Source organism: Protopterus annectens, chromosome 9.part0 (assembly GCF_019279795.1).
Source record: "Protopterus annectens isolate FY-2018-M chromosome 9.part0, PAN1.0, whole genome shotgun sequence".
Taxonomy (NCBI): domain Eukaryota; kingdom Metazoa; phylum Chordata; order Ceratodontiformes; family Protopteridae; genus Protopterus; species Protopterus annectens.
The window spans coordinates 508,416,270-508,443,050 of record NC_056743.1 but is presented as its reverse complement, the minus strand read 5'-3'; the positions used below and the strand labels follow the sequence as shown (position 1 = coordinate 508,443,050).

General features: G+C 36.9%; 1 protein-coding gene across 1 annotated transcript in view; it reads right to left on the bottom strand.

The window, feature by feature from the left end:
- Positions 1-26,781, bottom strand: part of LOC122811308 (aldo-keto reductase family 1 member B1-like) — a 201,822-nt gene that overhangs the window by 41,938 nt on the left and 133,103 nt on the right. The window contains exons 8-9 of the mRNA XM_044083069.1: positions 21,511-21,594; positions 15,885-15,970 (exon numbers count right to left, since the gene is read on the bottom strand). Of these exons, the coding sequence (XP_043939004.1) occupies positions 15,885-15,970; positions 21,511-21,594 (170 nt within the window). The remainder of the gene's footprint in view (positions 1-15,884; positions 15,971-21,510; positions 21,595-26,781) is intronic.

Below are 26,781 nucleotides of genomic sequence, written 5' to 3'. Positions count from 1 at the left end.
GCCTAAAACAGAAGACAGGCTCTGAGGTGGAGACAGCCATGAGTCACATCCTTGCAAAGAACAAGGAGTGTTTTCTGTGTGAAAGGACCCTTCATGACCACCGAAGCATGACAGAAATGAGTTGTGGTCTTTCCTAGATCATCTTTGTGATCAGGCATGAAATCGGTGGGAAAGAGAGGAAGAAATACAGGAAATGCCAATGTCATGGTAGAAAAAGAACACATCCTTATCCACGGGGGAGGAGGACACCTTACTGGGTCCTTTCTCATCACAAGGGACAGTTCATCAGGTTGTCACTAGCCTCAATAGTAGTGTAACTTCAGTATTGTTATAGTAAAGTAAATGGGTAAGATGGGGAATGCCCTGCAAACCTGCAGGGGATTTGATGAGTGTCTCTTTTGATGAATCATCAGCTGGGTAGTCCTGAACCCCATCCTCTGTTTCTTTCCCCTTGATTTGTTGTAGTGAGCAGAAGAGGGGAGGGACTGCACTCTTCTGAGTGGAAAACAGGTCAGTCTGTGGAGTGCCCCATTTTTGGAATGCCATGACAAGATGCAGTCTCTGAGTCCAGAACTTCAGGACAGGAATAGAGATCCAGGTCAGAACAATCAATAGCTAACTCTCTTCTGAACAAATATGAACTGGTAAGAGAAAAATGCTCCCATCAACAGACACATGCTAGATGAGCGTCACACGCTGTTTTAAATAGCACATGACAGACAGGCAGTTGGAAAGGAGGAAGAGAGGTTCTAGAAACAGTAGTTTCTCCCATGTCTTCAGAACCAGGAAAACCATTCGGAGATTTATCTGGTTTATGTGGTTCCAAAGCCACTGATGTCTCCCAGTCTACTCTATATAGCACCGTGAAGAATGTGGCTGTCATCAAATCAGAAGGAGTTGAGTCTAAGCCCTTACCCAGAAGGACAAGGCTATGACGCCCTCATACCAGTAGTAAGTGACACTGGAAAATATACAAACTAAAGAAATGCTGAAGCGATAGATAGAGAGACCACACTCGGCAGATGATAAATTTAGCTTTCTTCCACTTTATTTAGGTTTTTTTTAGGTTTGTCACCAACACCTCTTTTGTCACCTTCGGATACAATAAAAAGACCTTTTGGGCTCACAAGTATTACAATTGTAATAGTGAATACGTGGTCTATGCAGCCATGTGTTGTACCTGTGACAGCTACTACGTGGGGAAAACAAAAAGAATGCTCAAACGTAGGATTTACGAACACAATCTGGCCATTAAAAACAGAGACATGAACAATGCTCTGGCCAGACATTCTTTAGAGTGTGTGGATTTCAAGAAGTTTGAGTTTTTTGTTTTGGACCACGTAGAAAAATGCTTACTTAAAGGGGATCTCAACAACAAGTTAGAGCAGAAAGAGTCTATATGGCAGTTATGCTTAGGGGCGGATGGACCCCCTGGACTTAATGAGGGGATAAACATCAAATGTTTTTTAAACAACAGAAATTAATAACAATTCTATTAGGGTATATATATTTTTTAAAATTTGAATCAACGTTACAATATATCCATATAAGTGTACATCTAGGGGTCTCTGAGAGAATTAAATTCTTTAGGATGATCCAGGGGCTAGTGACATTTTGGATTGTGACAGGGGCCTTGATGAGATCATCTATTTTTTTGCTGTGACATAATGATTTCAAGCGACGGACTTTGTTCCATCATATTGGGTTTCACTAGTTAGTGCATCACTTAATCCCCACAATGAAGTAATATCTAGTTTAGGTTCTCATCAGCATCAGAGTGACATTTCATCAGTACTGGAAGATATAATATATAATATACAATATATACAATATATACCTAATACATTATATTCAACAAACGACTTAAGTCATGTAAAGTTTGGTAACACAAAACAAAAACAAAAATGGTTTTTAATTAAGTATTTTTAAATCACTGATAAACTTGATGACAAGGTATAACTATGACATTGAGTTATAATGGTTTATTTTTATTTTTATTTTTATTTTTATGTATGGACATGTATGACATGAATTTTACATCATTTCCTGTTTGTGTAAATAAAACCAGGATGTAGGGAGGCATCCTGGTTTTCTGAAGAAGTCCACGATTAAATAAAGTGGAAGAAAGCTAAATTTATCATCTGCCGAGTGTGGTCTCTCTATCTATCGCTTCAGCATTTCTTTAGTTTGTCTAGTTCAGTTCGGGTTGCCGAATCCAGATTCGTTATTATAACACTGGAAAATATCTGTCTTCTTGCGAAGGTGATAATAATGCAATATTCTTATTATTGAAGTGTAGAAAAGGTACTGAAATTCAGGAAAGGAGAATTGTGCTGTTAGATGATGATTGGTCTCAAAATGATTCATTAAGATTTACAAATGTTTAAAGCGTTGCAGGAAAGGAGCAGTGGGAATTGATAATGCCTTTTTGTGTAGATGAAGATCTATTACATGAGGGTCAAGGAATATTAATATTGATATTCTAGAGGTAGACCAGACCTTAAAAAGTGTAAATTATTTTATACTATTACTATATGCAGACAAAATGCAATATCTTTATCTCATGTATATCAGAAACAGGACTTTATTTTCTAGTGTCGAGCATGCAGATTTTATGTCTGAAAGTTAACAGTGCAATTATTTGCATGACCATACAAGACTTGGTGTGGTTGATGTTGGAGCAGAGAAAATGAAAATTCCTCCTAATAAAAGATGTCCTAGGTATTTATTAGCTGAATAAGCTTCATGTCTTGACTGACAGACTTACTTAATAGAGTGCTATGATAATATGTTAGAGCGGTGGGTGAACATGAGTGAACTATTACTGAGTTTGCTGGAAAACATTTGCAGAAACAAGATCAGAATGATTAACTAAAATATTTAAGAAATTCATATACATTTCAGAAACTGCAAAAGAAGGGAGGTGATGAGTTTAACACTGAACTTAAGAAAATGAATGGAAGAAATAAATGATTCTGTCAAGAAAAAAATAGATAGTGGCTTAAAAACAAAGAGCACTGGGATAGCAGTGCCACATGATAGACTTGACCTCAGCTTTTTAGTCTAAAGTATAAAATAGAATATTATAGAATTATGATGACCAAATATTCCAAAAAACAATCCTACACACAACTCTAACCTAAAATTCTTCCCCATACCCATTGCCACAATAAAAAAACTTTTACTTAAGCTTAAACCCTGTTCTCTAGCCTCTGACAATCTACCCCCACACTTCCTGCAGCTAGCTGCAAACTCTATAGCTTATCCCATCAGCATACTCCTTAACAGATCAATTAAAGAGTCCCTTGTCCCAGACATCTGGAAAAAAAGCATTCATTCTCCCCTTAAACAAAGGCGGCACCAACACAAACACCACAAACTTTCAACTCATAGCTATTCTCTCACCCCTCTCTAAAATACTGGAAAAACGCATCCATTGCCCACCTCCTCAACCACCTGCTTGAAAATCAAATTCTGTCACCCACTCAGCAAGGTTTCAGACCAGGGCACAGCACACACCACTACAGCCATCCACTCCTTCCTTGATGCAGTTAACCGGGCATGGGATTCTGGTAAAATAATCGCTTCTCTTTTCCTCGACCTCTCCAAAGCTTTAGATACCATTTCCCACACTATCCTCCTCTCTAAACTATCTACCCTCCACATTTCCCCATCTACCCTACAATGGTTCAATAGCTATCTCTCCAATAGGCAGCAATCCGCCAAATGGCAACAGTCGTCCTCTCCCTTCCTCAATACTTCCACAGGGGTACCCTAAGGTTCCATACTTGGTCCTGTCTAATTTAGCATCTTTATTAACAACTTTCACTCCACTCTCACACAGTGCTCAGTAATCCAGTATGCTGATGACTCTGCAATAATATGCACTGCAAATTCCAGCTCTGAACTCCAGCAGATCACCCAGAATGTCCTCACCTCTACTGAATCTTGGATGCTTAACAATCATCTTGCCCTAAATCCAAAAAAAAAAAATTAAACTAGTAATTTTTATCCCTAAGAAAACCACTCTCCTAGATAAAAAAAAACTCTTCAGTATACAAGTCCAAGATAATAACACTATAGATGTTGTCCTACATACTAAATTACTAGGCATTTATTATAGATGAAAACCTAAACTTTGACCTACACATAAACAGTAACATAAAAAAAAAACACACCAAAAGCTCGGTATGCTGTACAGGGACCAACACTTTCTTAACCTCTCTACTAGACAAACCCTTGCAACTACATTTTTATTACCCTCTCTCCTTTATGGTGCCCCTCTTCTCACTAATATCTAAAATTCTACAAAATCCAAACTTGATATGTGTTACAGCAGAATAGACAAATTTGCCACCAAGGCCAAATTCTCATCCCACCACTGTAACTCACTGAAACAATTAGGCTGGTTGGAACACCCCTCCATCTCTCATTCACCCAGCTAACTACAGCACACAAAATAATCTACAGACCCACAGACCGTCCTGCTCTCTCAACTCTACTTGACAAATACCAGCCCAGCAGGCAACTAAGGTCTGAAAATCATCTACTTCTAAAAGTAGAAAAGCCCACCTTACCGGCTGGTCAATTGCTCTACTCCTTCACGGTCGCCAGACTATGGAACTCGCTTCCTCCTCCTATAAGAAACATGGGCAGCACCACAACCTTCAACCAAACACTCAAAAATCATCTTAACTCTTGCTGGCTGTGTACCTGCTCTATAACCTAACCTCTTCCTTCTCCTTATATTATAACTAAATTCCTATGCTTTTTACTACTAGCGACTGATGATTCTTTCTCGATATTTATTTATTTTTTTTCTTTCATCACTTGTTGATACTGGCACAATAATGCTGATTAATTTATCTCTGTTTTTACCACCCTGAATTCATCTGGCAACTAACTAAATTCCTGCTTTTATGTATATATTCTGTATATGTTACTGTAATCAAACCAACTAAATTCCTGACTTATCTATATATTCTGTATATATTACTGTAACCACTATGTGCAACACTGTTTCTACATCTGTACCAATTAATGTTTAATTTTTTTTCTGCATCTAAGCTGTTGTCGGAGCTTTTCTCCCCGGGCCTCCACCGAAAATGGGCTCTTTTAGGCCCAGTGGACTTTCCCGGTAAACAAATGCAAGTAATAAATAAATAAATAAATATCTTGTCGATGGAAACATGTCTGATAATCATGAAGAAAGAGCTAAAAGAATGCAGTTGTTTAAAAGAGCGCCATTGTGGTGGTGAGGACTGTGAAAGTTCCTTGCAAGATGTGGGGAACTTAAGGAAGATTACTAAAAATGAAGTTGAAATGGCCATTAAAGTCCACCTTAAGAAATAGTTTTGCTGCTGGAGAGGATAGTTTCCTTGCAAAATGATTTAAACTGCCAGGTTATACGGGTTATATTACAAGCTTTAAAATATACAATAAAAAGTTTGCAACTGAAGAGAAGAGTAAAAATCTGTAGCTACACCCCTCCACCTTTAAAGTAGCCCCCTGAGGGTATACCCTTGGGGTCTATGTCATATAATCGAACTTCCAAAATTTCAAACACCATATGTTTGAACTTGGAAGTTCGAAATATGACAACATCGAAACTTCAGAACAGCAAATTTTTTCCCAGGGAAAAAAATTTGCTGTTCCGAAAACACACACACACAACATAGGCACACCAAAAACCTAATAAACCTACACTACACCTTACATACACAACTATCTATGCACTAACCTTAACCCAAGCCTTAACCCTAAGGTCCGTCACTATCGCACACTTACCTTACCCGCGACCTTACCCTAAAGTCCGTCACTATCGCACACTTACCTTATCTGTGCCCTAACCCTAAAGTCCGTCACTATCGCACACTTACCCGCGCTCTAACCCTAAAGTCTGTCACTTTTGCACACTTACCTTACCCGCACCCTAACCCCAACATTCATCACACTCACCTTAACCCAATCCGTAACTTTCTCACCACAGTACAGAAAATGTCAAAGCCCCGGAAACAGCCAACCAAATTCTTTCCCTGGGAAAGAATTCGAATTTCCACGGCTTCAGCAATTATATTTTTTGAACTTCCCCGTTCAAACTTCCAGTATTCGACATTTAAAATAGTTGATTAAATAACAGGTACCCTACCCTTGTACTACCTATACTTTAGCAACTTTATATATACCAACTCCAAGATCACATATAACACATCATATCACAGATAAAGTGGGGAAGGGGCAAATTCCTAATCCCCGCTGTACCACAGTATCCTACTAATACATACCAGCGTTTTGCAATCACTTGAATATTCAATTACATGTTGCTTGGTTAGTGAATTTGAAAAACTGAGAATGTCTTCACTTGTATATATATTGTGTGTGTGGACTAAAAGGCTAAAATGTATTTGCAGCACTTTGAGAAATACAATGAAGATGTAAAATGTTTAGTTTATGCAAAATGCTTTAATATTGAAGTAAAGCAAAAATATTTAATATGGAGAGTAAAGGAGGAATTGCAGATATGTAAATCTTGGATAGCATAGTAGAGAATGTTTAGACATGTGAAATGTTTTGTATGGAAATGAAGGAAACGCAGGCTGCTCATGTGAAATAACCCAAGAAAGAATTCTTATTTACGTTTGAATCCCAGCCATGGGGATGGCGGTCTGGAATTTCTAGAGAGTAATCACTGAAACAAAAAGTAAAGAAGGATATTGGAAAGGTTGATTCCTTATTTTAAAACTGTTTCAGACATGTTATGGATTATATTTTGTATGTCTGTTGTATTTTTGTCCTTATTATATGAGAAGTCAGATTACTTGCTCTCTACCTTGTACTGTTCAAAGTTAAACCCAATAAAACCGGATATACTATGTTTAGGAGAAGCAGAGGGCTATGAAAACTGTGTATTTAATTTGTTAAAGTATTGTGTTTTGCAAATGTAGTTAAGGCTACAGATAACAGTACATTGTCAAAGTTGAAGTTTGGCAGTCTACAGCAGAAGATGGAAACAGTGAGGAATATAAGATGTACGATGGTAGGATGAGAGGTAGAAATGAGTTAGTAAGATTCTTTAAAAACTGAAAATATTTTTTCTAGCTCTAGTAAACATATAGCTAAAGAAATGCTCATGATGTTAAGAAATTAAAAAATGGTAAGCTAGAGGGCTATGTAAAATGAAAGTGGGGTAGTACTGGATTACGCATTTCAGACACTGGAACATAAAAACACGGGAACTTAGGAATAATACTAAACAAGTGATCATGGGAACCAGACATATACAGCTTTAAGTAGACAAACTGAAAAGTTCTTGCCACCTTTGCTTAGCATATAATACTGCTTACCTCCCAAATCAAGCAGGAATGTAATAAATGATAAGCCTCTGGTGCAAATGTGTGTCTGCACATCCAATCATCAAGACTAGCATTAATAGCAGTCACAGCAGTACTTAGTTTGACTTATAATGGCAACTTATTGCATTGGTTGGGAATATGCTGTGTTAGTAACCTGTCCCGTCAGCAAATGTTAATGTTATGATGTAGATACATGCCTCTAGTGTGGGTCTTCGTAGAGGCAGTGGTTTTATGAAGAAATAGAAATTCAGATAGGACTGGGTCTTTCATGGCTTAAAAAGCTAGATACCAGTCTCCTTGGAGCAGCTGGTATGATACTGAGTATAAACAGACTTGTGCTAATCTTTCAGGATAGTTGAAGGACTGAAGACCTTCAGTTTTCTTGGTTACAAATCTTTGGGACCTTTCCATCTGAGAGATAAGCTTGGGTTTATGCATACTAAGGGGTGCATTGTATTTGATGATGGGTTTGATAAGGCGAGAATAGAGGGGCAGAATAGCTTTTATGGCTCTTTAAGATATTCCTTTGGTAATTTACTGGGCCAGATAGAAGGAATTCCTGACTATGGTAGAAACATGATGACTGAATGAAAGAGAGTTGTCCACATGAGTATCCAGGTCTCTCATGACCATCTCTTTCGGAAGAAGAGTACCATTTATTACAGATCAGGTGGGAGCAGATTTTTTTGTCAAATGCTATTATACTGCACTTTTTTGCATTTAACTTTATACTGCTTTTAGACTATCAGGTATGTGCATATTCCAGTCCTTACTGGAGCTCTTTAATATCAGTGGATGACAGTACCCAGATTGCAGTCATCAGCACACCTGAGAGGATAGACAGTTATCTTGAGGAATATTTATTGGAACAGAGAATTCCTTTAGAAGTATATAATTTTTTGGTTAACACCCATCCAAAGATTCCGTTTTTTTTCGGTAATACCGAAAATTCACAAGAACATAGTTTCTCCCCCTTTTAGACCAATTGTGGTGGCCTGTGGGTCCAAAACTCATAATTTAGCAGTGTTTGTAGATAAAACCTGCCAGCATGTGTTAGATGGTATAGCGCACATTTTAAAAGACTCTTGGGATTTCCTGGGCCTGTTAAAGCAGGAATTGTGGTCAGAGGAAGTCATATTTTGACCATTGATGTCCAGGATCTATTTACTTGTATACCTAGAGTGGAGGGGATGGAATTTTTCAAAGGCATTTTATCAACATGCTCGAATTTAGACCCTGGACAACTTCAGCTTGTGTGTGAAATCATGGCACGTCTTAGACAATAACTATATGTTTTTTGAGGGGGAATACTATCAGCAAATAAGAGGAGTCTCCATGGGAGCGGCCTGTGCCCCCCTATATGCGAATTTAGTTTTGTCAGGGTGGGAAGTACAACATGTCTTCAATAGTAGATTTCATGAGTATATAAGTACATATCTGAGATTCCTGGATGATATATTTATTTTATGGAAGGGGAAACAGGAGGATATCCCACAGTTCATTGAATATATTAATAATAGTACCAATTTCTTAAGGTTCACTCATGAGATTCAGAATTTAGAAACTAGTTACTTGGATGTGAAGGTTTCCAAGATACCTGGTGGCTTTAAATCTAATGTGTATCGTAAGCCCACTTTTTGTAATGGTTATTTACATTATCATAGCCACCATCCTCAGAAGCAGAAAAAAAGCATAGTGAAAGGTCAGGCAATTAGAGTAGCCAGGATGACCTCAGAGAAGCAAGATGTAATTACAGGACTGGTATTATTGAAGACTATGTTTCTCGAAAGAGGATATCCCTCTCGCATAGTTGAACCTATTATGAAACAAATTTTTGATGAATGGGGAAAGAAATATAAACCCCTTCTAAGTTGTGAGGATGTTAGAACAGGGCTTAGGGAAGATGGTTTCAGGGATTGGTCAGAAAATGCTGCAAGTGAAACAATAATTGATACCACTCCTAGTACAGAGACCAACAATTTTAGTAAGGCATGCATCATCCAAAACAGCCCTCTTTCTAGTAGGATTAAACATATCTTACACAAAAACTGGGGAATTTTTAAAATCAACAGTGAAATACATAGGAAAGTGGGTGAAAAACCTATTTTCTCTACAAAAGTTGGTAAAAACATCAAGGCAAACTCAGAGAAGTGCAAAGTGAGCCAGCCTCACATTGAAGAAAACACAAAGCCATGTGGGCAGTGTTCCCAATGTGGATATATGTTACAGGTTCCATCTGTAACACTGAGTAATAGATTGGTAGTGCTTTACATTTTAGAAAAGGGAATTGTTATCAGAACAGAATAGTCTACATTGCACTTTGTAACACCTGTCCAGGGTTTTACATTGGAAAAATGGAGAGGGCTCTGAAATGTAGACTCTGTGAGCATTTATATGAAATAAAAAATAAGGAGGAGACAAACGCCCTTCATAGAAATAGTGTGGACTGTGTGGGATACACAGCTTTTAAATTTGGAATTGTGGATATGGTTAGTATTGATGTGGGGGGGGGGGAACTGGAAGAATTATTTGTTAAAAAGAATTAATGTGTCAGCTTAGGTTGGCTGCCAACTTCCCCCCAGGTTTAAACAACCATTTATCAATGCATCCAGTGTTAAAGGAAAAAGCCAATAAGATAACTTAAAACATTTAAAATTATTTTGTACAAAAATGAAATTTAATATTTTAATATTTCATATAATGATTTTATTATATATAGGAATAGATGTTCAGCATCTCTTAACATGTATATTGTGAATGAAAAAGTAGAAACTTGATTTAGATAAAATATTTAATGGCATTAATTCACAATGGATGTATTTCAAAGTGTATGACAGGTGAACGATTTTCAACAGTGTTTTGAATAATATTTGAATTATTTCTGTTTCTTTAAACAGGATTTGAGTTGATGGTTTTATTGGTGTATTGATTAATTGCTTGTTTAGAAACAGAGTATTTAAATGCTGAGTGGATATGGTTTGGTTGTCCTGATGAAGTCAATTCATTGATGAAAGCGCTTAACACTATGCATTTTGTATTTTATACTGGATTTTATACTGGTTTTTACCTAATTAAAAGAAGTATTCCACTGTCCTTTTGGTGCATTTTTCATTAGCACACCTGGTTAACAAGACTTCTGGGATATTGCCTGGTTGTCTGTAAAATAAATGCCAAACAGGAGAGGGCCTGTTATGGATCACTGTGGCACCACACTTGTTGCAATTTCATATTCAGAGAGTGCCAGCAACTATCACAACCTGGGATCTGTTGGATAGCCAATTTGTAATCCACTGAATAATGTATGGGTTTACATTAAATTAGTCTAATTTTTCAGTAAGTCTAAGTATGGTGCATTGTATCAACAGCCTTTGCCAGGTCAAGGTAAGCAGTGTGCATGAACTGACTACTTTTTACACCTTATGAAACCTTTTTAAAGGAACTTACTTGGTTCAGGAGACAGGACCTGACCTTCACAAAACAAATTGAGCAGGTTCTAATTTAGTTGCCAATGTCTGCAAAAATGAGTTATGTTATGATATGTTCCATGGTTTTACATATAAGGCAGGTGAGGCTAATGGGCATATAACTACCTTGTTCTGTAGAGGGGACACCCCTGTGTAGAGTCACAGTGGCTGTTTTCCAGGCATCATGCACAAACCATGTAGAAAGGATGAGGGAGAGGCTTAGACAGTGCACATTTGGCCTGATGAGAATGCAGCCAAGCATGTTGTCTGTTTTCATGGAAGCATTATTTTTTGCCTTTGACGAGGATTCAAAGGACTTGTTCCAAGGTGAATTCAAGGGAAACAAAATTTTCAGGGATAGTGGTGACAATAATGTGGGTAGGTGGGGTAAAATCAGTAGTGAATTTGTTTGCTAATATATTAGCTATGTCCATGTGAACAGAATGAGTGATATCATTATGGATGAGGCTGGTGAGGCTAATGGGCCTATAATTACCTGGATCTGTAGAGGGGCCACATTGCTGTAGAGAAGTCAAAGTGGCTGTTCTGCAGCCATAAGGGACAGACCCAATGGACAGGCTGAGGTTGAACCATATAATTAGAGGCGCAGATAGTCCATACCTGCACTGATGAGAATGCAGCCTGGTCCCATATAAACATCATTCATAGCCTTTAACACAAGTTAGATTAGCACAGGGTGCCATAATAGGTAGGTATGGCCCTGGATGGGGAAAAGTTAGCATTAAATGTATGTGCTAATATACTAGCTACATCCTAGGGACTGAAATGCATGATACGGTTATAGATGAGCTCTGTGAATTGTTCAACATCATTTCTTAAGTTTCTGACGTAACCAAAGAATTATGTGTTGTATCCCTTGGTATCGTTAGCGACTTTAAGTTAGAACTCTGCTTTACATTTTCTAATGAATGTTCTTATAGGTTCATAGGTTCATAGGTTCATACTAGGCTATCTGCCCGAGGGCATTTACAAGCCTAGCCCATAGTTTTGTGGCTTACGCCACCCCTTTAGTATGGGGAACTATACCCATTATTTTGCTGTGCCTCTGTTGAGCAGTGACACTGAGGTAATCCCTGGGGTATATCTGCGATCTCCCATCCATTGGTCAAGATTTCTCTTGAACAAGGCCAGCGAGGTGCTCTGCCTCACATATACCGGGATTTTATTCCACAGCATAGGGAGTCTTTGGGTGATGAATCTATCCCTCCAGCACGTCCTATTAATAGCCGTGTTGAGGTTTAAGTCTCCTTGTGGCTCTGACGGATCTAGATTTTTGAGGTGAAGCATATTCATCAAATCTGGGTTTGACATGGCCTTGTATGTTAGGCAAAGGTCACCTCTGAGCAAGCGTAAGCGACTGAATAGAGCTGGAGTTCTTTCAGTCGGCAGCATAGGACAGATGTTTGAGACCCTTTATCCTTTTGGTGAGGAACTTTGTGGCCTCCAGCTGCTGCAAGTGTCGGGTCAGATACATTCGAATGGGGCATTGTACTCAATCATTGGTCTGATGAGTGATGAGTATAGGGAGACTATGACCTCCCTTGATCTAGATGAGAATCCCTTCATGATAAGGTGGGCAATGTAGAAGGTCTTCCTAACTACTTTAGCTACATGGGTGTCGAATGACAGACTACTATCAACCTGGGTCCCCAGGTCCCTGATAACTTCTTCTGTACTCAGTGGATTGCCACCTATTTGGTAGCTAGGGGTAACCTTGTTTTTCCCGAAGGGTATGACTATGCATTTTTTGGCATTTAAGATCAGATCCTTGCTTCCATGTTTCTGGGCTGCTTAAGATGGAGGATCAGACAGTTCTTGCAGTTGTTTTTTTCCTTTTCTTCTGAGATACTTTTTTTGATACTGGAGTTCTACAAGAAAGGCTTATTCCTAAATTCATCATTATTATATTTAGGGCAGATGTATATACACTTTTCATTGTAGCTGTTTACATGTTGGTAAAATGGAGGCTAATGTTGGGTCCATTTGTGGGTGATTGTTGAGAATTTTTTCATGTGTTTTCTACAAGTTGAACCTACTCTGGAAAAGTCCCTAAAAATAATTTAATTTGGAGGTCAGGTGATACCAGTAAGCCTGACAGAGAAGGTAAGTGATTTGTGGTCAGATTTAACCAGCGATGAGGAGATGCATTGTGGGGTACAGGCATGGTCTAAGTTGGTAAGGACCAGGTCAAGGATATTAGAACCTCTAGTGGGTAGTTACAATTTTCTCCATTGCATTGGTATTAACAAAGTCAAGGAAATGCTGAGTTTATCAGTTTTAGAAGTGTGTGCACCATTCAGTGCATGGGTACTTGATGTCCCCTAGCAAAGAAGTTATTTGGTTTGATATTTAATCTCTTAAATGTATTCAAGTAATTTCCATGATCTCTGAGGAACATTGATGAAGCTAGCAATGAAGTAATAACTGGATTTGTTAAAGGTGATTTGTAACTTCAGGAATTTCAAGATACGGTTGTGAGTAAGTTGACATGAGGTAATGGTATTTCTGACAAATACAGATACTTCCTCACAGTTAACCAAGGTCCTGAAGACATTTTAAGTGCTAAACCCTGGTGTGGAGAGAGTGCTGTTGTTGCACTAAACCCATCTGTAAGTACCTTCACAGATATGAATGTGTTTGAGTTGCATGAGGGCTTCAAGTTCTGACATCTTTCTGTTAAGACTCCTAGACTTGACTAGTGCCATAAAGATGTCTTCCAAATTTGCGTTTGAGTTTGCTATTTAAGAATGTCCAACAGGAAGACCTTGCTTGAAAAAGGTACTGTAGCCACAGCAAAGGCTGTAGGCAGTGTGATGAAACCCTGATATGAGAGATGTAAGCCATCCCTACTGAAAGAAGTCTTATCTACTGTCTCATCCAAGATTGATACTTAATGTATTCTCTTAGAATCACACCAACTACTTTGCCAGTTGTTAAAAAGCCAGTTATCATGCCTTGGTATCTAGGTACCATTCTTGGTGGAAGCGTGATACTACTAAAAGCCACTGTCTTTCCTAACAAATGCATACTAAGTTTCATCATTTATTTCTGCATGTGGAAAGCCTCAGAGCACTCACTCCCACATAGGCCACAACTGCATACTTTTCTGGTTTAAGGAACCTTAGGTCCCTTGTGACAGCATGGATACTGGCACCAGACAGCAGCTTACAGTCACCCTCTTCTTGTTCATTCTGATAACTGTGGTGTCTGTGTGCATAATTATAGAGTCACCTATGACTAAGACATTTCCCTGTGTGACAGGAGACTTAGTGGACCTTAACGGCTTAGGCCTGCTTTCCTGATGACTCTTGCTGATCTGTGTGGAGTTGAAGTATGTGGGAGTAGAAAAGTAGAAGGTGTTACCTGGTGTGCTGAAGGCTGAGGTCATTTGGAATGTGTTCTAGGAGGCTTTGGCAACTTTTTCTTCAATCTCAGCACAAGTTATAGTTTTAGTAGTCTGGTGTGCTGTGACTGGTGTGATGTTGTGGATGTATGATACTTACTGATAATGGGCTGATGCAAAAGGTTCACCTCCATGTTTCCTAAATATTTATATTTCTCACAGGTTGAACTGTCCCCACATCAATAACTGTTTCCCCACCTTTTCTCTATTTTCATAATGAATTTTTGCAACAATTTAAGTAATTGCTTGTAGTATTCCACGGCACTAAAAGCATAAAATGTTAATAATGGAATGTTTGAAATGCAATACAACAGGCAATAATGCTAGCTGTTTCAAAATTCCTTACGTACGTAGTAGCAAAGGCCTTTACCCTAGGATATAGTTGTATAACTGTAAAGGAAAATGCAGACCTGTCTTTAAAAAGAAGGTTAAGTTCTGCAGAAGCTTCCCAATGTCATCAAATAAGAAAGTTGTAATCAAAATTATAAACATTGCCTAATTTTATAAATGTACTGAAATTTGTAATGCGACTGTGATAAACAAATAAGTACTATTTCATAATGTTGCTTTATTTATTATTTGCTTTACTTTCAGTTTTAGGGCCCAGTTCAAGTTTTTCACTAAGAGTGAAAGCAGAATCTATGTTTATAATGGAGTAGCTGTTCTGAATCTCCCCATTAATTTATTTGTGGTGCCATCAGTGTTTGGTTGAGAATTGCTTACCAGGGCATTGAGCAGATTTTATACACAGGTAATCAGTAATATGACTGGTCAGTTTTCCTTGCCCATTTTATGAATGCATTCTTATTTATTTGACATTTGCTTACCAGGGATGTCTGACTGGGATAATATCCCATTTCAGTGGAGGCCTGGGGAGAAAAGTTCCACATTGACATAATGCAGTTACAGTTAAATAACAAAACCTAATATAGAAGAACATATTAACCAAATAAAAAAAATCAACTTCAGTTCATGCAGTGTAACATATACACATACAAAGTGCAAATATCTGGACAGACATAACAAGCTGAAAAAGAACATTGTTGTCAATAGTCAAAGTATTCACAAGTTGTAGTTCACAGAGATGGCATTAAACACACCAAGTACACTCTTTGGAACAAAACTAGATACTATAGCCTAAGCAAAATTAGGTTTGTCTTTTATCTAAGAAATACATTGACTATGTTCAGAGAGAAGGAATTAGTAAGAAGCATGCTGGGAGTGGAAAACTTAGAGCAATCTGTGAGAATATCTGATTCCTTTTGGTTGAAACAATATATTTTTTCCCTCTAAATAATTTAAGTCTTCTATATTTACTTCTAGTTTTAAGGAATCATACATTTTATTTATATTTCTGCATATTTATGATACCTTTTAGACTTGCATTCTTTTGCCGTATTATAAATGAAATATATGAAGTTAAAAGATAAATTACATTTTTGCTCAAACATGTAAACAATTGAAAAACACAAGAGAGAAGAAATAAAAACAAAGCTTAGAATTCAGCCCAGACCAGTTGTCTCACTGCTCACATGTTGCTTTTATTTTCCCACAGATCTGTATCTACAGTAAACATAAAATTAAGCTCCTTACCCAACTTCCCACTTGACGGCTCTCCAGTAAACATAAAATTAAGCTCCTTACCCAACTTCCCACTTGACGGCTCTCCAGTTTCTGTTAAGCCCCTCCAGTTTCTTTATGTCCTCTTCTGCCAAGTTGAAGTCAAAAACCTGTACAAAGTGACACACATGACTGCATGTTATACATGGAGATAATGATATTTCCTTTGCATTATGGCAGCCTACAACATGTAGAATAATACAAGTAAAATAATATAGTGCTAGCAGTTTTCATTTTCTACTCTTGTTGCCTATTACAGCAGTACTGAATGAAAGGATGTGTATTGTAATGAGATAGGTGATACCTGGGCTTTAATGGGCAGAGGACCCAGAAATGAGAGTGGCTAACAGCATTAAACCTTGTATTATTCAAATACAGCATTTGCTTCCTGAAATAAATTGCTATCAACTGATTAGTCTCATAAGGGGAGCACTCTGGTTTGTAATGTTACATTTTGTTGACACTCTAAGTGTCATGTACATTAAGATGCAGGTTGTTTATGTTGTTGAAATCTCAATTTGCTTTATCACACATACTGTGTAATAATATCTCTCAGGAGGTTGCATGACTCAGAGACAAGGAAATTGTGAGTTTTTTTTTTTTTTAACATTTTTCTTTTTTCCAAGATTATATCACCTTCCATGTAGTATATTTACCTTGAGGTAATATATTTAGAGGTTAATGGTAGGAGAACAGAGCCCTCACAGTGGGCAAATTTGCCTGAAGTGATAATTTAATACTTTTGCACTGATTTGCTACCTATAATATTTTGGGTCAGCATTCTGTTTTAGATGTTTTGCTTATGATAATTTGTGTTTCAAATAAGGGACAAAATGTTTCATAGTGATCCAGTGTAAGTTAGATAAAGCATCAGTTTTAATCTTTTATTCAACCATATATTTGTGGGTAACCGTGTACTTTATGATTCCATATTTTAAACAGTAAAGTAAGTAAAGGTCTCACATTTTGAAGTCTCAGAAATGACAGAACCTACCAAACAAATGACAGCAAGATTAATTTTATGATCAAGTACTAAACTATCTACTGAATAACAAACTTCTCATGCCCCAAATCAAGTTAAAATATGCAGCATTCCTTTGTCATAGTCTGTGTATCATTTTTTGAAATTTTGCATTGTTTATGCATATACCATGTTACATATTTGTAGCAGTGTTTCATTATACCATCATTGTTACCACAAATTCATTGTTCCCTGTCTTATTTTCAAGATTGGATTACTGCTACATGTCATGTCATTTAAAGTGTCAGTACATGCAGAAACTGAAAAAGTATATTTTTTATCTTATCATAAATTTCCATACAATCCAATCCTGCTTGCAGCACAATTAGTAGTTATTTTTAATGTATTTTTTTCCTAAATCTGAATGTTCAAATAGGGCAGACATGTATACTGATATGATCTTATTTTCCTGGAAATCTACCTTTTGCCCATAATGCACTGGAAGAACACAGCTGATGAGATTAATTCACTCTAGTTTCGGATCACAGTTCCATTCACTTATAACACAATTAGTGATAAATGCTGTCAAGCCAGAGAATCCTCAGTAAACATGTCAGTGATTGTTTTGCAATGCCTCTTACATATGTTACCTAAATAAGTTGTATACAGCCTATAAAAGGTTCTTGAAAATGTAAAAGAATAGTGGAGATAACATTGTAAATTTGTTAAAATGTATATTTTGTGAGTTTTGAGCACTGTCTTCCTCTATCATCTTCGATTTCCTTGAGTCAGCCACAGTAACTCATTCCCTGTCTTGCAAAACTTAACAAGTTAGTGAGCTTTCTCTTAGTGATTATTAGGCTTCTTCACTTTGAGTCTACAAAGACTCAGTAGATTTATGGCCACAGTACAGAGAAATAGTTCTGCTGAATGTGAGAAACACAGTAACAAAGATGTAAAGTTTTATCTTGAAAAGCTTTATGACCACAGTGGGTGTGAAATAAAGAAAATAATTACACATATCTTGCTATGTTTGTTTCCTTGGTAGGAAACTTTCAAAAATGATAAGAAAAATTATGTAAGAGTAAATGAGACAAATTCCCAAAGAAAGTATCATGGGATTTCATTCAAATTCAACATGGTGTACACCTAGAAAGATGGCTAGGATAGAAATACCACAGAGAAAAATAAACTGTTTAGACATGCTTTTTAATATTTAGAAGTATAGGGATCATTCTTTCAGGAGAAAAATAAATGTTGTGTGTAAGGAATAGTTGTCCTTTAAACTCATAATTTTAAATAACATATTAAGGTTTCATAGTGGGAATTCATGTACTACAAAGTAACCTTTAAAACTGTCACTTCGGTCTTCTCTACAGCCCTTACTTGTGTAGTATACATTTTTTAATTAAAGCCGATCAAGGCCTACAGCCCTTATTTATATAGTATACATTTCTTAATTAAAACAGATCAAGGCCTAGAGCCCTTATTTATGTAGTATACTTTTCTTAATTAAAGCCAATCGAGGCCTACAGCCCTTACTTATGTAGTATACTTTTCTTAATTAAAGCTGAACAAGGCCTACAGCCCTTATTTATGTAGTATACTTTTCTTAATTAAAGCCGATCGAGGCCTACAGCCCTTATTTATGTAGTATACATTTCTTAATTAAAGACGATCAAGGCCTAGAGCCCTTATTTATATAGTATAAATTTTTTAATTAAAGCCGATCAAGGCCTAGAGCCCTTATTTATGTAGTATACATTTCTTAATTAAAGCCGATCAAGGCCTAGAGCCCTTATTTATGTAGTATACATTTCTTTATTAAAGCCAGTCAAAGTCATTAACATTATTATGCTAACATCAAAGGCCCAGCAGATGTCTTGATGCCATTGTCTGTAGGGAGGCTTGGAAGTACAGCATGTTCCTACAGTGATTCTTCACAAGTACACACTCTTATTTCATTGATCCAGAAATCCTTTTGCAATTGTGATTGGTGCCTTTACAGTTTGTCATTTCTTGGACAATACTACAACTTATTGGATGCTTTCTTTTTATCTTTCCATTACTTAGGAATTTGTTAAGTTGGAAAGTGCTTGGTTAGATTTACTCTTGGCTATCATATTTACTTTTCAGTTCTAAATGGGTGAATAAAAACAAAAATATTGTGCTTAGTCAGATTTTACTACTGAGTCTGATGATGACTTCATGAAGGACAAATGCACCTACCTGGACTGATATACTATCTACATTTACAACAATAAGTACTACTCAAACTCTGGACATCCTATCTTTTTTACTTTGCTTACTTTTTTTTATTTTTCTGTATTACTCAATGTCTGTTTAGTTTTCATCTTGTGGGTTTATCACAGGACAAATCCAATAGCAACAACAACTGATGATGACGGTGGGGGTGCAATGGTAGTATAGGATGCCGGTCTTTATGAAAGGAACATTTTAAGTCAGTTAATAAATACTATTTTTTACTGTAAACTACCCCTGTATCCCACAGATAAATCCCAGCATGAAATAAATTGTTTTGTTAAATACTGGGTAGAACAGAATGTGATTTTATCACAGCATAAGCAAGAACTTACCTAGCCTGCATATTTTTTATGCATTACCAAAAGTACATAAAATTCATGACTGCCCACCAGGATAACCTATTTGTCAGGCAAAGAATGTCTTACAGAGCCACTTTCCATGTGCTTGGAAGAATGTTTAAAATCCCTTCTATCCTGGATATATTTCAGGAAGAAGGATACAACACAGTTCCTTTTATGATGTACTATGTTTAGATTTATTGTTGTGGACAGCAGTAAAACTGGTTTGAAACTGGTGTAATGAATGTTGTTTTAGTCATTAAATATAAGAATTTATTCCCTCATCTTGATGCTGATTCTGTGTGGATTTTATGCAAGTTTCACCTTGCATCTAGTGTTTGGAACTTATTTTTACTGGTTGTGTGTGTGTGTGTGTGTGTGTGTGTGTGTGTGTGTGTGTGTGTGTGTGTGTGTGTGTGTGTGTGTGTGTGTGTGTGTGTGTGTGTGTGTGTGTGTGCGCGTGTGTGTGCGTGTAAATAGGCTCTACTAAAAAATAACTGACATACCTAAATGTTGACATGCATAACAACAACCACGAAACATCAGCAAAGTAAATGTCAATACATTAGTACTCATGCATGGAGCATTGACCCTGGTGCATGCAAAATTTTTAAAAAATGTATCTTTTTCCAGGATGGACAAGCACTCCTGCTAATTGTATATGCTAACTCTGAGACTGCAAAATACTGAGAAATGGACATATTCCCCAACCCCAGTAATGCATCAGTCTCACACAGCTGTTGACCATCTGTTTAGTTGACCTAATTGTGTCAACTAAACAGATGTTGACTAGAATGACATTGAACTGAATTCATGGCTCCTATCTCTCTTTCTAAATATGTGTGTATCTCCATAATGGAGGACAAGCTTTGTGATAGTCATGTGATTATAGGTAAATCTGTAAATGAGGAATCATCCACATACCACTAGAGGCTATTAGATTGTATAGAAAGGGTAGACAAAACAGGCCAAAATAAGGCAAGGGTGGTTTGGGATGACATTCAAAAAGCCTTTGATTCAATAAGCTGGAATTTCGGTATAAATCATGAACAAGTTGCTAGGAAACCGTGCTTCTGTGGCACTAATCTTAGAAATATGAAATATGTAAATTTTAAAATGGTCCATATTGTTCTGAAGATAAAACTTCATGTGACCTTCAGTGGAAACATAACAATGGCATTCTTGCACATTGCATCCTGATTGCATTTTGTGGGAAGTAATATCTTTTGTGTTGCTTTGATTGAATTCTTGAAGTGGCTTTGAAACAAAAGCAGAAGGTACGTGAACTGCAAAGACTGGCCTTACAAGATGCAAACATTGCCAAGCTCCATCTTTAATCACTTTAATCAATTAGTGTTTCTACCTTCTCTCTGTCAATCTATCTATATGTCTGCCTGTCTGTCTATCCATCTATGTTTAGTCTGTAAATGCTTCTTCTGCATTGACATACTGGTACTGCTCTTCTATCCCATATATTATGGAACTTTTGATCTTATTGCAGGAAGTTACTTGTAAAGGATTTAGAGGTGGTTGGCAGTGATATGATAGAAAAGGAATTTGTCATAGACAGTTGCCTGATTCCAGATACCAAGAGGCATATTCCATTGTTTTTGATATAGCAAGGGTATTCAAAAAGCCTGAACAGTTAGTTGAAGTGCTAATTGCTTTGCGCTGGTGTTTGTTTTATGTTTAGTGACATGGAAAGTGGGTAAAACAGCTAGACTTCTATTTAGATCTTTATTCCAAATAAATGTTTTTGTACTTGTGTATGTGACGTGTAGCTCTAGCTGCAGATCTAGCCATTTTAGTCTCATTCTGGGACACTAGCTACCTACATGTAAAACAAACAACGGTTCCTGGTAATTAACACTTCATGTAAGAGGCTTTCTGAATGTCCAATGCTACAAATTGTTTTGTTTGAAGTCCTCCTTCCACACTGCTTGGAGCTTGAGTTATTGAGAAAAAGGCTTAGAACAGCCTTTTTTCCTGTACCAAATAATAACTTGCAGTAAGCATCTGCCATTTGATCAGGTTATTCCATTTAAAATCGAATCTTTATCAGGTCAAAAAAAAAAAGGAGTCCTGCCTCTGCATTTTGAACAATTCGTGATGGAGTGGCACTTTTTGGAATCACCACAATGTTTCTTTGCACATGTAAACGAAGCAGAACCTAAAGAAGAAGAAAAAAAAGAACAAACATGCAAATTGTTTAGAATTTATACTTTGCATAGCATTTGTTTACTAAAACTATAACAAATAACATGCATAAATCTACATGCAGACAGGAAATAAAAAAATGAAAAGGCCTGACAAAGATACAAAGTAATTATAAATCATAAACTGATAGAATCTCCAACTGTTCACAAGGACTGCAGTATTTTCTGATTATATAACTTTAACAATGTGTTTATATGCAAAATAAATAAAAATACCTTAAAATGCAATATATTAAACCACATAAAAACAGCAAGCAAGGTTTTTACACATCATTATCAGAAATCCTTTCAGCATTGAATAAATGAGGCAGGTGTATGTTTTAGGTTCTGATCATGGTCTGACTAGGCATTATGACATTTATCAAATATTTCATGTACAAACATAGCTGAGGTATGAAAATGAATAGGGAAAAAATTACACAACATTCAGAAGAATGCACATATTATTAATGCTTAGATATATAATATAAGAATTAAAATGTTATTATAAACACACAATTCTATGTGAGCATGCTGCATGGCTCTCAGTAATGTAAAATGGTACTAGTGTGTACTGGACTAGGAATCAGCTTGTGAAAGCTGCATGGCTGTACAAAAAAGAGTGGGGGTGATAGTTGTATTACTCTTGTTGACCGTATGTAGCATCAGACTAAACTGCACATTTTGGAATTGAGCCACTGGTACTGCGGAACTTAAGAACTAGTATACTGTTTTGTTACACCTTGTCTTTATTGCATTTGTATCTACATTCTTTGAGCAGATGGCCTCAGTAGTTGGTCTATATTTGTAATGTTCTGCGAAAGAGTATTCCAAGCAGCTGGAAGTACTCTGAAGGAAGCTCTTTCACACGTATCAAGTTTGAATGATGTCATTTGCCTACGAACGATTGATGACACTTTTTTTGGCTTACCATTTACTGAAAGTATAATCTCAAAAACAGTGAGTCAAAAAAACTACAAAACTTAAAAAAATCTGTCCTTATGTGGGGTACAAGCCAACCACCCCCACATGGAAATTATGTTTACCAACTCCATGGTTGCACCACAGTGGAGAAAAGGGGGGGAAAAAGCATACTGCCAGCTCACACATTACAATACACAGTAATGAAACTCACCATGACATAACGTCTTCACAAAGCAATGACTCATAGGTATGCCTTAGGGGGTTCTTAACTAAATAATATGATTATTTCTAAGGACGCAGAACTGGTTTCCGAACTGCAGCCTGCTGAGGAGTGGTGGTTGGTAGTCATTGTTTAATGTTTTGTAGATGAGTGCATTGAGTAAAAAAGTAGCTCTAGCTGTAGCAGGTGGCCAGTTGCTTGGGCTGAGAGTAGTCCATGATGCTTGTGCTGCTCAGATAGGTGTATGAATCAAAGTGTTTAATTCTCAGATGATTCAGTGAGTGCATTATTGTATGCAATAAAAAGGAGGCAGTAGTTTTATGGCAGTGGCTTGCCTAACCTCAGTGGTTAACAAGTTAAATATTTCATATGAAACTTTATTCTGAGATAATACCTTGTTGACCTGATGTTCTCTGTGTTGGTGTTATGACATGTTTTGGCCTATGATTAGTCCTAGGAAGAGGTGGGCCCAGAGGGTGTATAATGCTGAAGTTAAGGATATCACTTAGTCTTCTGGAGGTACCAAATAGCATCATTATATATATATATATATATATATATATATATATATATATATATATATATATGTATATATATAGCTTTTTTGACAATGCCAGCTTCATAGAGCTTCAAAATCCTTTAGAAGTTCACTGTTTATTGCATGTGATCATGACAAAATCATATGAGTACATTATACAGTTAATATGAAGCTGATCCTGGGGTACATCATTAATACAGAGTGAGAAGAACAGAGAGCATGACTGAATCTTGTCCCTTCATGTTGTGCTTCCCTCATGAGTGGTGTTGTATGTCACATTAGCTTGGATAGTTCTGTTTTCAAGATAGTTCTCAAAACGTTGTACTACTTCTATGGAGAAACCCGTGTTTTATAGTTTGTGCACAAATCTAACATGATCAGCAGTTTCAAAAACCTTCTTAAGTTCTAAAAAGATAGCTCATGTAATTTTTACCTTACTCAATGTATGCAAAGACGTGGTCCACCAGTTACTGTTAGAGTACTAAAATTGGGACAGAAACCATGTTGGCAATCTGTGAGAATACCACATTTTAGTAGGTACTCAGTAATTCAATAATTTATTATTGTTTCAAGTATTTTAGCTATCAGAGGTTGGCAATAGGGTGAAAGTCATTTGCAGAGATTTGTATCCATCTATCTATCTTTGGTGACCATGTTAGTCCCACTAGGCTAGTGGTCTCTTTTTAGAGGTGACATGGGATCATGCTTATATTTTTACAGGAAATTTGTTCAGGGCTTTTGGAAACTTCGCATTCTGTGTTTGAAAGGTGCCATGGTATCTTTTACATCCACCTGAGCTACCAACTACTTAAGCAGATGACTTCAGTTTAACATCTCATCCACAGGACTATAGACTCAGGAATACAGCATTTCCTAATGCTGCACTGCAGTGTCTGCGGTCCAGTCACCAGGAGTGGGAATAGAACCCACAGTTTTCTGGTCTTTCAGTGCAACTAAACACTGCTAAGACTGGGGGAGAATATTTAGCCAGAGGCATAATCATGGCATATTTAAAGCTATGGGAAGAAGTTTTGCTGTGACAGATTTAAAATGTGTACCAGGAGCTTACTGACAGTATGGCTGGCTTATTTTGGAATTTTGGGTTGTAAAGTATGAAACCCAGGGTTGCAGCCTACGTCTATGTTTTTAATGAGGTTTTGTATCTATTTTTTGGTAACGGACTTGAAATAGAAATGGGGGAAGTCATAATTCCTGTGAAGTGTAGACAATGGTTGAAAAGAGGATAGGTTAGAAAACATCAGGTTGCAAGGTAATGAGGAACTGCTGATATTCTGACCTACTTAAGAAATCATTTCTTTGTTAAGCGTACTACAACTGTCTGCTTTTGAGAACCTTGAAAGTGCTGTGCTGTTTTATTGTCTTCCAAAATTGTTTTGGTTGACTAAGGCAAGTAGTTTGTACTTGTCTGGCATATTTTGTTTTGGCACAGTTGATTTTCACCCTAGCCTTTTTTTTTTTTTTTTGAAATGTTGGTACATATTGGATTTATGTAAACAGAACACTTCATTTTTCTATCTTTCTCAGACAAAGTCTTTGCTTATTAATTGGTTTATATCAGGGTAAGCCAAGAGGGCTTAACCTTGAACTATTGTTCTTCTTACAGGGAATAGTTTACCCTGAATGGGAGACAGAAGGTTGTCTAACGTGTATTGGGCTGTTATGAGGTCACTGCATTGATAGAAGGAATTCCATTCCAGTTATTGTAGTCTCAAAGAGAGAGAGCATCTGCAGCAGAATTAGGGATCTGCTTATGACATTTAAATGATCAGACAGACAGTATGAAGTAGTAGAATTTGAGTGTCTTTGACTACTTCAGTTTAACTGGTATATTGAGTATAATCACATCAAATAAGGAGAGATTTTATTTTTAGATTTAGGATTTGGTCTGATGCCATGTGACATCACATCAGTTATGTTAAGTGATGCATAGTGACTGGTCTGTTTAATTATGTTCTAAGTGGACCTTTCCAGTCTAAGCTTAGATCAGCCATTATGATGAGGTTGTGATGCCTTGTAATGTCGAAACTTTTGTTAAATTTAGTATCTAACAAGGAGACAGATCCAGAAATGTATGCTGCCAGCCAGTTGGGCTCATCGTCTTAGGCAGCCTTGCTGCTCAACAGTAATAAGAATTGGTTCACCCCCCCAACCCCCACCCCATTTCTGAACAAGCAAAAGTGCACCTCCTGTATGCTTAGTGCCTGTTCTGTTCTCAGCAAATACTGCATACTTGTCAAGGAACTGTGTAGGACTGATGGAAGTGTCTTTAATCCCAATCATTTTATCATTGCATTGAGCAGACCATACTTCTAAATGAAGCACTTTGTTATGCATGCTGCACTTGTTTGTGCAAGCCAATGATAGATCTTTCATTTTAGTTGGTTGACTGGGAGGATGTATCATCAGCAGGATCAAGGTTTAGTTGAAGATCACCTGCAGTGAGGTGTAGAGAAGTGACAAATATTATGAGGAGGTTTGCTGCAAGTTTATTTTTTATAAGTTTTAAAGTTTTTAAGTTTATATTTTAACACCTTCCCCCTACCTACTATCCAACCTTTTCTTTAAGACTCCCACAGATACCCTATATTTATTATCACACATTACTTACCAACTCACTGCTGCCTACTCCCCACTGTCCCATCTATACCCACTAACTCTCCCATAGACTAAGTTAAAAAACTTTCCCTTAAAATGTCAGTGAACCTCATATGAACTTGTCTATATTATCTTCCTTTGACAAGCTGGCTAGTATTTTTAGTTTTTTTCTTTCTTCTCTTATCTTTATTGCATCTTTAAGATTATTTCCACTAAACATACTGTATAATCAACAATTAAACGTTACTACCTGCTATACTTTTAATTGTATGTCTAAACCACTGTGCTTAAGTAAATTTCTTATGCAATCATATGTTATCTGCTATATTTTATAAATGTATGTGTAAACCACAATGCTCATGTAAATATCTTATGAATAGTATGTTAGTAATTGTTTCTGGAGCTTTTTTTCCCCGGGCCTCTGCTGAAAACAGACAGCTCTATCCAGTCAGACCTCCCTGGTAAACATGTGTAAAATAAAAAATAAAATAAGTTTTACTGGTGAATTTCCATTTGCAAGAGTGTAGTAGTTTAATAGGACATATGTTCTCTTATTGGAGGGAGTGAATGGACGGATGTGCTTAGTCCATCAGATGCGCACATCCATCCATAGATTTGTAGCAAAGGAATGGGGGGAACTAATGGAGTCAGTGTTCCTTGCTGCTCCATTTTAAATATAGCAGCAAATAATAACAGTGAAGAGGAATGTGACAGTCATCAGTACTGCTATGGTCCTAGGCACAGTTGAAATAGTAATGAAATGAAATATGCAACCTACAACAGAGTGGGAATATCCAATGTGAACTTATGGTGAGATAGTTTAATTATGCAATCATCTGAACTGAAATAGAGGAATACTGATAT